The 13209-nt window shown below is 31.4% G+C and overlaps 2 protein-coding genes across 2 annotated transcripts in view; both read right to left on the bottom strand.

Annotated features, from left to right (window-relative positions):
* Positions 1-3840, bottom strand: part of pio (zona pellucida domain-containing protein piopio) — a 56826-nt gene extending 52986 nt beyond the window's left edge. Inside the window, exon 1 of the mRNA XM_090117477.1 lies at positions 3558-3840. The gene's annotated coding sequence lies outside the window, so the exon portion shown is untranslated. The remainder of the gene's footprint in view (positions 1-3557) is intronic.
* Positions 3841-4287: 447 nt separating this feature from the next.
* LOC149896638 (uncharacterized) lies at positions 4288-9464 on the bottom strand. The gene has a single exon (XM_090117599.1). It carries the CDS (start codon positions 8899-8901, stop codon positions 7384-7386), a length of 1518 nt encoding a protein of 505 aa, XP_089973725.1. The 5' UTR covers positions 8902-9464; the 3' UTR covers positions 4288-7383.
* Between the last annotated feature and the right edge of the window lie 3745 nt (positions 9465-13209).

Raw genomic sequence — 13209 nt, 5'->3', positions numbered from 1 at the left:
TACAGTAAGGAATCGCCTTTGATGTCGCGCGATGCCGCCGCCAGCGTAGGTACTTACGCTGCCACACGAAAATACGCTAGGGTTGCAACAAATGGGAAATAAAACAATTTTGATTATTAATATTATGATGAAATCATTTATTCATATGTACCTTCAAAATAATTGCGATTATTAAATCTGATGTAATTATTTGTTCATAAATATATAATTACAGATATTGCACTGCTAAATATTATTTACGTGGACACTTTATTTTTGGATGTTCTTAATTGTATATTATACCATTTAACTAAGTAATGCATTCGCATTGGGATGTGATTAGAAAATAATGAGGACAACATATACATAGCTTTGATTTTAATTCAACAGATACAATTAATACAATCTTTCTGAAATATTGTTTCCTTCTGGGATTTCAATGTAGATTTACATCCGTAAACGGAACAGTTTTTGCGCGTCATAATAGAATATGTAAGTACCTATGTATAATAAAATTATTACACAAAAAATACGACTGCGTCGTCCTTTCGCGATAGTTAATGCAAACTCAGCGTGATTGCATTAAGCGGCCCGCGTCGCCCGACCCCCCGCCAGTTCCCCTCCGTTTCTCTGCACAAGTACATTCGTCGCCATACTGTAGGATGGTAATACTGTGGTATTACAATAAATAATATTGTAATAATGTGATGCTATGCAATAGCTTTACCGCGGCAATCCCCGAGTGCCACACATTTCTTTTTTTTTTTCTCTAATAGTGTACCTACTTAAACTGAAACTAAAGCTGTAATCAACCTAAAATTTTATGAATAAACAAGACACTTTTTTAAACAATAGCATTGCGTATAAAAGTACGTATGGTATAAAATATGATATTGTCTGTTATCTACTGAAAGTTGAGTTATAGACCTGTAAATACAGTGACAAATGACAATCGCATTAAAATAAGCGCAGCGTTCCATCATGATTCGTGTAGGTACCTTACAAACTTAAAACCAGTAAAAAGTTCCTCTATTGGGAAGTATGTATAATAAAAATAATTAAAAATGTTCAGACATCTGCCAGTTGTAATGTTAGGTACCTATTATCTATTATATTATTTACACAAACGTAGATATAATATTTGTATAGGCAGGTATACATATAATATATGTACCTAAATACGAGAAACTACCGTTCATTGGACCGTATCAAACTTATCTCCGACTAGGAAACCGATATCACGACCTTCTCATAACTAAGGGTAATAATAAACCCTTATACAGTTATTTATTGAGAAACTTTATCAATGTATTAGCACCCTTTATTTATAAAAAATCTTCCTAATGTCGCATTTGTATAAAAAATTAAGTAAAATAATGCCAAATTACGTTTGAATATTTATAAATAAAATTTAGAATTTAGCATAAAAAAACAGTATTTCCTGATGATAAAATACACTGGCCTAGTACCTACTTATACAATTTTTATTACCCCAGTTTTAAAAATACTTAAATTCTTGAAACTTTAAGTTATTGTAGAAAATTTCACTATGAAATACAATGTAAAAAATAATGTATGTTACAACCATTGTCCATCTGTTCTACCGATCCCATGTGTCATGGTTGAAAAATTACGTAATTTTGTATTACGATTAACGTCCCATGCTTAAAACTAAAGCCTACACACATTATGTCAATATGTAGGTACATATCTCAAGGTATATGAACTCAATATATTATTATGTAGGGTCATTGCGCCTGTTCGCGTCCACATGCCTATTCGCGTCCATTTTGCGGATATCTTTTAGAAAATTCACGAAAATAAGTATACTTTAAGTAAAATTGTAATAAGAAAAATTTCCGATAATACCTCATTGTATAAGAGACATGCACACATATTCAAAATATGCCTGCGCACCGCCTATCCTATTTAAAAAAAATATTTAATTTTGGTTATTAAACGAGAGAGCTAAAACGCGCGGGATTTTGAGAAAAAAATAGTGCGCAGCGTCGCGTTTGACGGTAAGTATCTTATTGTTAAATGTGAATTTTTGAATATGTAACTGTTTCTTTACTTTGCTAACAAAACATGGAATAGTATGGATTATAAATCAGCTTATTTCTTTTACAATTAATAGCTAAAATAAGGTGGACGCGAATTACTACACCGAATTTGTACAACTTCCATTTTGCGTCCACGGTGGGCGCAAACTATACCTATAGTGCTTAACAATAGAACATATTGCGTCCACATTGTTTTTCATTAAGTAGCAATGAATTGTTTGTTAAAATATGTAATTTAAAATAGATTGTAAATTTTTGACTAAGACTACAAGTTGATAATTTAAATTTTCATTCAAATTAGCAAATTTTTATGCAATTTTTTTCATTTTAAAATGGGTTTTCTAAGAATGAGACTAGTATCTTTGAGAATGAGAGTCAATAAGTCTGTGGTTAAGAAAATAATATAAACAAAAAAGAAATTTAATTCATTAGAAACTAAAAATAGGGTAGGTAGGTAATCTTAATAGAACTGATTATTATTTATTTACATAACGTAACTTTGTTTTTTGTTAATTTTTAGTTTAATTTTTTTTTCTATTAATGATGAGAAGATAAATATAAATAAGTTTTTCCAGTTTCCTTACAGTGAATTATATTAATAATAATGTTGATTTTAGGGTTCCGAACCTCAAAAGGAAAAACCGGAATCCTTGTAGGATCACTTTGATATCCGTTCGTCTGTATGTCCGTCTGCCGGTCTGTCTTTCTGTCAAAACCCTTTTTCTCAGTAACGCGTTGAGATATAAAGCTGAAATTTATATTGAATACTCAAGTCTACGGTCCCTTGAAGCAGTGAAAAAATCAAACTTATAAGCCAAAGCAATCAGAAGATACAGCCGTTTATGCTGCAAATTTTCGCAAATTTCGACATTCGCAAGGGAATCAAAACCTACAGGGTACTTTACGTGAACACAGACACTTGAAGTTTGGTACGAAGCAACGTCTTATAGCACAAATAAGGGAAACGTTGAAAAAATAATCATTTAGAGTTAAAACATATGAAAAGAAACAGTTTATACAGGAACCCTCGGTGTGCGAGTCCCACTCGCATTTGGCCGGTTTTTATTAAATAACTATATTCGTAAATAAATAATTTCTTAAAATCTAATTTTTATTTGCATTTATCTGATAAAATATCACCCAATACACTCTTAATTCTTTTTCTAAGCTGGTGGACGCGAACTGGTCCACGGGTGGACGCAAACTGGAATTTTTGGACGCGAACTGGGTTAAACGCCTAATTCTGCTATTTGTCTAGATAAATAAAAACCACATGATATTTCCAACACAATTGAAAGTAAATCTTAAAATAGACTATGTAATGAACACGTTACATAAATTTTGCGTTGAAATTAGTTCTGGAACATTTTTATTTTCTCCTTCAAACTTTCCAACTGCACTAAGTGGACGCGAACAGGCGCAATGACCCTAGTTATTGAACAAAGCCGTTTAACTTTCAAGTAAAAAAAGCAAAAAGTCGTTCCAAGAAATTGCACTCATAAAAGTTCGCCTTACCTTTTTAAAATAAAAAAAAACAACCGAAGGCCTTCAAGCACAGTGCACAGAAAACACACCCGTACTATCACAGATATAAAAACCACATTGCTGTATAAACCATCACATCCTAACCGAACTGGCTGGAAAACTAAACTTTTTTCGAATGTCGACTATTTTCCCTCGAAAATTTGAATTCGGAATCGATGTTAGTTTATTTTTTTTAATTCGTTTTCGTGTATCGACTCTCGCATGGCGACCGCGCGAGACGCATTCTCTCAGCAAACTGTTGAGGAACCGGTCGGAAAAGGTCGTGGTTTTTTTTTAATTCGATTTATAAAGATGATGTCAGGATTCGAACCCGTTCGGCCAGATATTCGATTTTGACGTGACTTGGAAATGTAAATTATTCTTCTTGGTTATAAAATTGCATTATTAATTATTACCTACTACGTTTATTAATGTGAATGAATATATTCTGTCGACAGGGTTTGTAATAATTGCAGTTCTATATTTACTTCAAAGTAATTACTTGGTAGGTAGGTACTTAGTTGTTTTTACCTCTTTAGGATTTTCATTCTCACATATTTTTAACAGAACGTTGTTTTTAAATGTAACTGTAATTAAAAATAATTGTTTAAATAAATATACATAATTGCAATGTTTCGCATTGTTCGGTCAATTATTTCGTTACCTTGTGTGTACAATAATAAATAATCTATCTACACGTCTGACGTCATAAAACTCAAACTCAAACTCAAACATTTATTTATTCAATTAGACTTCTTAAAGAAGCACTTTTGAAACGTCATTACATATTTTAAAATTTACCACCGATTCGGAAAGCAGTATCTACGGAGAAGAACCGGCAAGAAACTCCATAGTTGCTCTTTTAAATCATGTCAGTTTTACAATTTTACAAAATACATATGTAACAACATATAAGTATTGTAATAACATGCCAAAGAACTGTCCTGTGGTTTTTACGCGACAACCCTCCATGGGTTTTTATCGTCCATATATTCCTGAATACTGTAGTACGCTCTCTGAACTAGTACATTTTTTATATAAGTTTTAAATTTAGAACTACTAAACTCTTTAATATTATGAGGAATTCTATTGTAAAAGCGTATACCTTGACCCATAAATGAATTTTTAACTTTAGCTAATCGGAAAAATGGCATTTCAATTCTATTTCTGTTCCTTGTGCCATAACAGTGTCTATCTCCTACTCTTGTGTGTAAGTCGGCGTTTTTGTGTACATGCAAAATATTATTAAATATATACTGTGATGGTACAGTAAGGATACCAGTATTCTTAAAGAGATCTCTTAGTGAGTCCCGAGCACGTAAATTATATATAGAACGAATGGCTCTTTTCTGTAAGATAAATATAGTTTCTATATCTGCTGCCCTGCCCCATAGTAGAATTCCATAGGACATAATACTATGAAAGTAGCTGAAATAAACCAATCTAGCTGTATCTTCATCGGTGAGATGCCTTACCTTTCGGACTGCATATGCTGCTGAACTGAGCTTACCTGCAGCGGTGTTGACATGGGCTCCCCACTGTAGTTTCTCGTCCAATGTTAACCCAAGAAATACAGTCGATTCTGTAGGGTGTAATACCTCCCCGTTCAAGGTAATATTTCTGCTTAACTTTTTAACGTTTGGTAGTAAAAATTCAACACAAGTTGTTTTTTTGGCATTTAATAATAAATTATTAGCAGTAAACCAGTCGGATATGTGTAAAAGAGCACTGTTCACTTCGTCAACATTTGGGTCATGCCTATCCACATTAAATATTAATGAGGTATCATCTGCAGACAGAACTATTTCACACCTATCCTGTAAATAATAAGGTAGATCATTGATATATACCAAGAACAAGAAGGGTCCTAAAATAGATCCCTGTGGAACACCAATGTTAATTGACGCACCGCTAGAACGTTCTCCATTAACAACTACAGTTTGTATCCTATCATGCAGGTATGAGGCTATGAGGTTCTGAGCTTGTCCTTTAATCCCATAGTGATTAAGTTTACGCAATAAGGTACAATGTTCAACGCAGTCAAATGCCTTGGAGAGGTCACAAAATATCCCCAAAGCATTTTTTGAGTTTTCCCATGCCTTATATATATGTGTTAGTAGTGCAACTCCAGCATCTGTGGTTGAGCGCCCCTTTGTGAAACCAAACTGTTTGGTGTGCAGCAAATTATTAGATGCAAAGTGACTAGTCAATTGGTTTAATATTAACTTTTCGAATACCTTACTTAATGTTGGTAAAATCGAGATAGGTCTATAGTTGTTACAGTCTTCTTGATCGCCTTTCTTAAATAGAGGTATAACTTTACTAAGCTTTAATAAATTAGGAAATGTACCATAGTCACAACACTTATTAAATATAAAAGCTAAATTGTTCGCAATATTTTCTATTATATTATTAACTAAATTTACGGACATTCCCCAAAGATCACAAGTATTTTTTAAATTTAGTGTCTTAAAGGCTGTAACAATATCATTAGCAGTTACGTGTTGCAATTCAAATAATGTGCTGCACCCCGCAACATGGTCCCTCAAAAAGGTCTCTGCAAGTGCTGAAGACGAATTTAAATTATTAGTAATGCTAGCAGGGACACTACTAAAGAAATCTTCAAATGCAAGCGCAACATCAGCATTTTTGTCAATAACCATGCCATTATTAACAAGTTTTATGGTATTACTTGATTTGCTTTTACCCATTTCACCATTAATAATAGACCAAACTGTTTTAACTTTATTATCGGAGTCGCGTATTTTATCTCTGATATACAAACGCTTCGCAGTAAAACAAACAATTTTAAAAGTTTTTGAGTAATTTCTAACATAACTAAGAAAAGATGGGTCTTTATTATATTGCTTCATACCATATAACTCATAAAGAACGATCCTACACCTATGTATGCTAGGTGTCGCCCATTTACTAAATGGTAAATCCTTGGTAATATTTAAAGATTTAACTTTAAATATTTTTTCAAATTCATTATGCACTAAATTAAAAAGATTTTTAAACATTTCACAAGGATTATTATGACAGGATTGATCATTCAGTACGGGCAGGCTTTTATTAATATTATCTCTAAATTTATTAATGCCTTTTTTAGTTATAGGCCTAACATTAATTCTTTTAAATTCAGGTAAACAATCCCATTCAAAAACTACTTTCTGGCCACAGTGATCCGAAGTGAGTGTATTGAGAATATTTTTCTCTAAACAGTTGCAGTCGCAGTATATATTATCAATACAGGTTGCAGAAGTAGGTGTAATTCGTGTGGGTTCATTAAAAAGTTTATACAGATTAAATGACTGAAACAAATTAACAATTCGTGTTGCCGTTTGTGTTTGTAAAAGTATATCAATATTAAAATCACCACATACTATAACTTTTTTTTTACTCCTACTTAAACGCTTTAATATTTCTTCCATGACTGTCTCAAACATATTATAGTCACTGGAAGGGGGTCTATAAACGCAAACAATAATATAACGCTCCAGCTCCACACAGGACAGTTCAATGGTCCGTTCTACAGAAAGGCTAACAATGTCAGTTCGTTCCTTGCATTTTAAACTATTGTGTACAAAAATAAGAGAACCTCCATGAATAGCGTTTGTTCTAAAGTATATACTTTTTAATTTATAATTATCAATATTTATTAACAACTGACATTGTTTAAGCCAATGTTCTGTTACACAAAATATTTTAATTCTATTATGATTTAAAAATAATTCTATTTCTAATAATTTGCTAGCCAAGCCTTGAATATTTTGATGCACAATAGAAAAAGACTGCTTAGCTGTTGTCTTATAAACTAGTTTAAATCTAGCTTAGGGCTAGATTGTCTGTCAACACTTAAACTAGGTTGATGTATATAATTACTACTACATAAAATTATAGTAGATCCAGGGTCTGATACTAAACATGTACCAGACTGGTTAATAATTTTATATGCTATTAACATAGCAAGTTCTCTCTTATATCTAAATGGCAGATACACTGTATTCTTTGTCAAACAAAAAGATTTAATACAAGAATTTATGTCAAAATATATAAATGCATCACTATGATGATTTGTTAAATTATATAATTTCAAGTTAATATTATAGATAAATTTATATTGATTTTGTGTCAAACCAGGCAAATATGGTAATGTACACAACATAAATTTGCATTTTGTCTCACTACTAATTTTTAACATTTTTTGAAATCCTATATCTATGTCATGTTTTTTTAATTTAAAACTATCTCCATATAATATAATAACAATACTATTTTCATTAAAAGTAAAACTATCTAATGAATTCATGATATATGTAAATGAACCATTAGGAGTACAAAAATTAGTTACTTTATGCCCCAAATTGTTAAGCAAAGCGCCAAATCCCTGACCAATATTGTCTGACAACACAATAATTTCCTGCGTGGAAAGATGTTTCGTTTTAGTAGATGGAATTGTTGCCGTTGATTGAATACTATGTATATCAGTGCAGTCAATTAGCTTATGGGGCGACTGTTGCTTATTGTCACTTATTGAACACTTACATACATAGTTATTGGTTAGAGATTCGAAACGATCCATATTTTCATTGCTTAACTTAATTAGGTAATCTGCCTCTTTTATGTGTTCATTAATTTGTAACTGGGCAGCAGAATATTTTTGGTTGAGGTCAAGTAATGTATCATTTAATGAGTCTATTTTCTCCTTCAGTTCAGTAGTTTCCACTTCATATATCATTTTATAATGTTCTAAGTCCCTATGATATCTATCTAACTCTTTCACAAGACTGTTATTTTTATTTTGTAATTGTACTACATTTTTCCATGAAAATCTATTTCTAATAATTGATTTTGTACGTTTTATAAACTTACTTAATCTAAGATATTTTTTCAATTTGTTGTGTGAATTGAACTTAATGTTTCTACTGTTTTCAAAACCACTTAACTGTCCACATTCAAGCAGTTCACCAAAAAGACTGTTGGATGAATTGCATAGCCGCTTGGAGTTATCCTCCTGAACCTCCATTAAACTGCATTCCAGTTCAGCGATACGACTGAGAGCCTTCTCGTGGTCATTGGAACACTGTTGGAAGCTGTCGACAAGGTCTTGAAGGGCTGTGCATTTGTTTTGGCTGTCCATATATTGAGTGTGGAGTTCAGCTAGCTCGGCCTTCAGACTAGTATTCTTGTTTATTATTTGCTGGATTTCTACCTCATGTTCCTCTCTCTCCAGCAAGAGTTGTTCACACAGGGATTGAGAAGCCTTTAAATCCTGTAGTGTGGCCTTTAGTTTGCTTTCCATATCTTTGACCACTGCCTTGCGGGTCAGCATGTTGTAATTTTAGTTGCTGAAACAGGTGAAATAGATGTTAAAAATTGTATATAATAATATGATACAATTAAAACAATTTTGCTTGTGTTAGATAGGCTTAATATGGTTTAATTATAAGAAAAGAGTAGATAGTGAATGGATAAGATATAGGTTTTGTATTAGAACTGAAGTATATTTTGTCTGGAGCTATTAGTTTTTGTCCTCTAAATTGCTTCCAACTTGTCAAGCAAAGTGAGACGATAACTATGCGCTCATGTATTTATTGTGACGTTACTCATAAAATATGAGCAGTGTTATTAGTTTAAACTTTAAATGAATGTGAATGTTGTGTGTATCTATAAATAAGATATATTAAAACTAGTACTCCCCTGGTTTTATCCAAGAAGAAATTCGAATTTGAATTTCCGTTGCCGTTGACATCCACGTTATACAAAACGCAGCTTCAGTCACGTAATTATACGTATTTCACATTAAATAACACTTGTACGTTGATAAGATAGTTTACTATTACTAATTTATACTGTTTTTACAAGTAATTATTGAATTTAATATGATTTTTGAATTTAAAACTAAGGAGCTGATATTCACCCAGCTGTTGACATCTGTCAAATCATATCATATTATATTATTAATAGTTACTAAGGAAATAAAAAATAATAAGATTATAGAGCCGTTATTATTTAGTTGTTTTATATTTGTTAAATTAAATGAACGCACGAAAAATCAATCAATGCAATTACATAGTAGGTAAGTATGTATGTCTATGGGCTTATACTTATACAATAACTTGGGCTACTTATATGTTTATTCTGTGCTTAATAAATATGAATTTTAAATTTTAATAGAGTTTTCAATTAATATACAAATGTTTTTTTGACCAAGGTTTTTTTTTGTTATTAAATAAGTGTTAGTGAATACTTCTGAATAAATTAATAATACAGTCAAAACAACGAAAGAGGTATATTTTTTTCATTTTTATGCAGTTGACATTTTAACTATCTGGTGTTACACTACATTTAAAAAAATCGCATACGAATATTTAAAATTAAATGTATAGGTACTGGCTGTCCCGTAAACGTTGCCTTGCTCTTTTCATTTAGGTGATAGTCCGATTTCAGACCTACCCAATATACACACAAAATTTCATGAGAATCAGTCAATCCGTTTCGCAGGAGTTTAACTTCAAACACCGTGACACGAATTTTATATATTAGGTTTAAACACACAACAAACCAACTTGTTGGATCGTAATTAGGTACTACACGATACATCTTATTCGAAAAAAAAATATTTTTATTTTTTATGTCAGAGCAAGCAAAGTGGCAGGGTGGTCATCACCGCCCATATACACTAGTAACACTGGTATTTTCTAGCAACCCCTTTTACCCAAAACCCCTCGGGAGTTGAACACAAACCCCACAGTCCAGTATTGTAAGAATCCTGTTACAAGCCTGACAGCATAATATTATGCTCAGCTATTATTATTTATATATTTTTTATGACATCATCGAAGCATCTAGAATATCATTAAGTATATAATATTATATCATTATTAAACTACTACGCATTTTCCTACATGTTTATATGAAGATATTAAATACATATTAATTGTATGAATATCTTAATTGATATTAAATTTGCGACCTAAATACGGATTTAAATGTTTATTTAATCGTTGATCTCTGTACTAAGTTATACTGTGGTTTTGTTTGTGTAAATAATAAATTATATTTTTGAACGCACTGCCGCTCCAATCGCTTCAAAGAGGGGCCACTGAAAATCAGTGTTGCAACAGCTGCGTTGCAATTTATGCTGAGTGGCTACCATTTTGGCTCCACTTCTTAATTTTATATCTTTTAATTTAGTTATATATATTTTAATTTTACTGTGTTTGAATTGTATTGTCTTAATCTAATTGTATTGTGTGCGTGTTATTTTGTTTGTGGAGTCAAATAAATGATCTTTCTTTCTTTCTTTCTTCAAAATATGTTTGAGCATTGTTCGACGGGGCAGCTAGTTATTAGTACATAGAAAATTGGACATAATTACAAGTGTATTAAATATCTAAATACTATTTATAACACTCCTATTTCAAGCTTATAGGAATTGAATTTTATTATAGTAGCCTTTATTTGGCCTCTTCAACTATCTTCACTTCAAATGTCTTCAAAATCGGCGCAGTAGTTTAACCGTGAAAGCGTAAGAGCAGACAGACATATTTGACATTCATTTATCATCTTAATTGTATATATTTCATTATGAAATGCATCATTAACAACATGTGTTTACATACACTTAAGAAATATTCCTTGATTTAATTACTTAGATAATTATAAAAAAAAACTCATATATTTTGGTTACAGCGCCATCTAGTATCAGCAACACTTGTGAAATCGAATGTATTAAAATATACAACACTTGAAATTCTATTCGTCGCTAGATGGCGCTGCTATGCACTATAGAAGTATTCGCACGCAACTATAGAGGGAGTTGCGGTCTGTAAACATGTTTTTGGAACGAACAAAAACAAAATTATATCAAACTAGTGCTCCGTCCCGCCTTCGCTCGTGGTACATAAAATATAACCTCAGGGATCATATAATATACAGATAATATATAGTATTATATTTTGTACCACGGTGGAAAATATGTCAAATGGGTGCAGAATTTTCTTAGATTAGCGTGATGTGATTAAACAATTTCTGATGTGATAATTCATTATAATGGCTACTTACTGAAAATCAGTACTGCCATTGTGGCAGAAAGTGGAGCTAAATGCATTAAAATTCAAAATTGGTTCAACAAGTTACACAAACAAATTAAACGTTATTTTTTCGTCATAAGCATGTTGAATATCATTCAGGTTCTATAAACCATATTATATTATCACTCTGTTCAATACGACCCAAATAGGTCAATTTTGTAAAACATACGAAAGGTTTGTTTGAACGCGCTAATCTTGAGACCTCTGATTTGAAAAAATCTTTCGGTATTAGATAGCCCATTTATCGAGGAAGGCTATAGGCTATATATTATCATCACGCTGAGACCAACAGGAGCGGAGCACTGCGGGTAAAACCGCGGAGCACAGCTAGTAAAAAATATAAAATACATATAGCCTTGAGCTAGCTTTTAGTTTTTTTTTTTTATATAAGAGGAGGCAACAGAGCAGACGCGTCACCTGATGTTAAGTGCACTGCGTCGCCCATAGGCACCAGCAATGCCGCGGACATTGTTAGTGCGTTGCCGGCCTTTAAGGTAGGAGTACGCTCTTTTCTTGAAGGTCCCTAAGTCGTAACCGTAGTTACATAAAATCGGTTCAGCCACTCGATAAACAAAAAATGCCACTTTTATTTACGTAGCATAGCGAAATTTCAGAGTTGCTTCAGTAGTTTATTATATGTACATGTACAAATATACGAACAAACAAAAAATATTCATGTTATTAGTGCCGATATAAATAGCGTATGTGATAGTATTGAAATAAGGTCTCTCCCAAAATAAAACAACAGTATACAAAAACAAACATTTATTAAAAAAATAAATAAAACACTAAAATAACTTATTCTAAATTAATTTACCACATGGTAATATCCTAATTTAGGATTTTATTTCTACTTAAATAACAACAATAAACTCTTTTTTTTAAACAAATCTTTTATAAAAAAAGAGGTCGTATAAATAACTATGAAATTCGTATAAATTGAACAAATGTCAATATATTTAAAAACAAACAAATATGGTTCATGTTAAAGTTGGAATGTGCATCAAAATAAAAAAATATATGACCGTTTGAAATGTACTAAGCTAAGTTTCAAATTAAATAGCTATAATAATTGAAATCTAAATATGAGGTAATGAAATTTACCTTTTATAATTTTACTATAATTTTAGTAAAATAAAATATATTTACACGTACAGAGATAAGGACTGATTTTTAAACAGCATTTATTATTCACGTACTTTGTCTCTTTATTTCATTTTGATTACAATGTAATAGCGTTATTTATATTTTATATTATTAATAAATAAATCAGCCCTTTATTACAAGCCCTTTGTTAAAAATTCAAGTTTGAGATCTTATTAAATATATTTTTAATAATAAAAAAACTACATAATTTTGAACGATTTAAAAAAAAATCTCATCTCACTAGTTTAAATAATTGCAAACTTGAGTATTCATTTTGTAATCTATAAAATATTTATCATAAATTAATATTTTACTGGTATAATATTATTTACAAAAACAATATTTAAAATTTTCTAGTACCCACGAGTTTCGTTTCTTTGGGACTAGATGGCGTTGTT

The sequence above is a fragment of the Colias eurytheme genome, chromosome 28 (assembly GCF_061535395.1).
Source record: "Colias eurytheme isolate Ceu_HAF_F1 chromosome 28, ilColEury1 Martin Lab GWU primary, whole genome shotgun sequence".
Lineage (NCBI taxonomy): Eukaryota > Metazoa > Arthropoda > Insecta > Lepidoptera > Pieridae > Colias > Colias eurytheme.
This window is presented reverse-complemented; position numbering and strand designations above follow the sequence as displayed.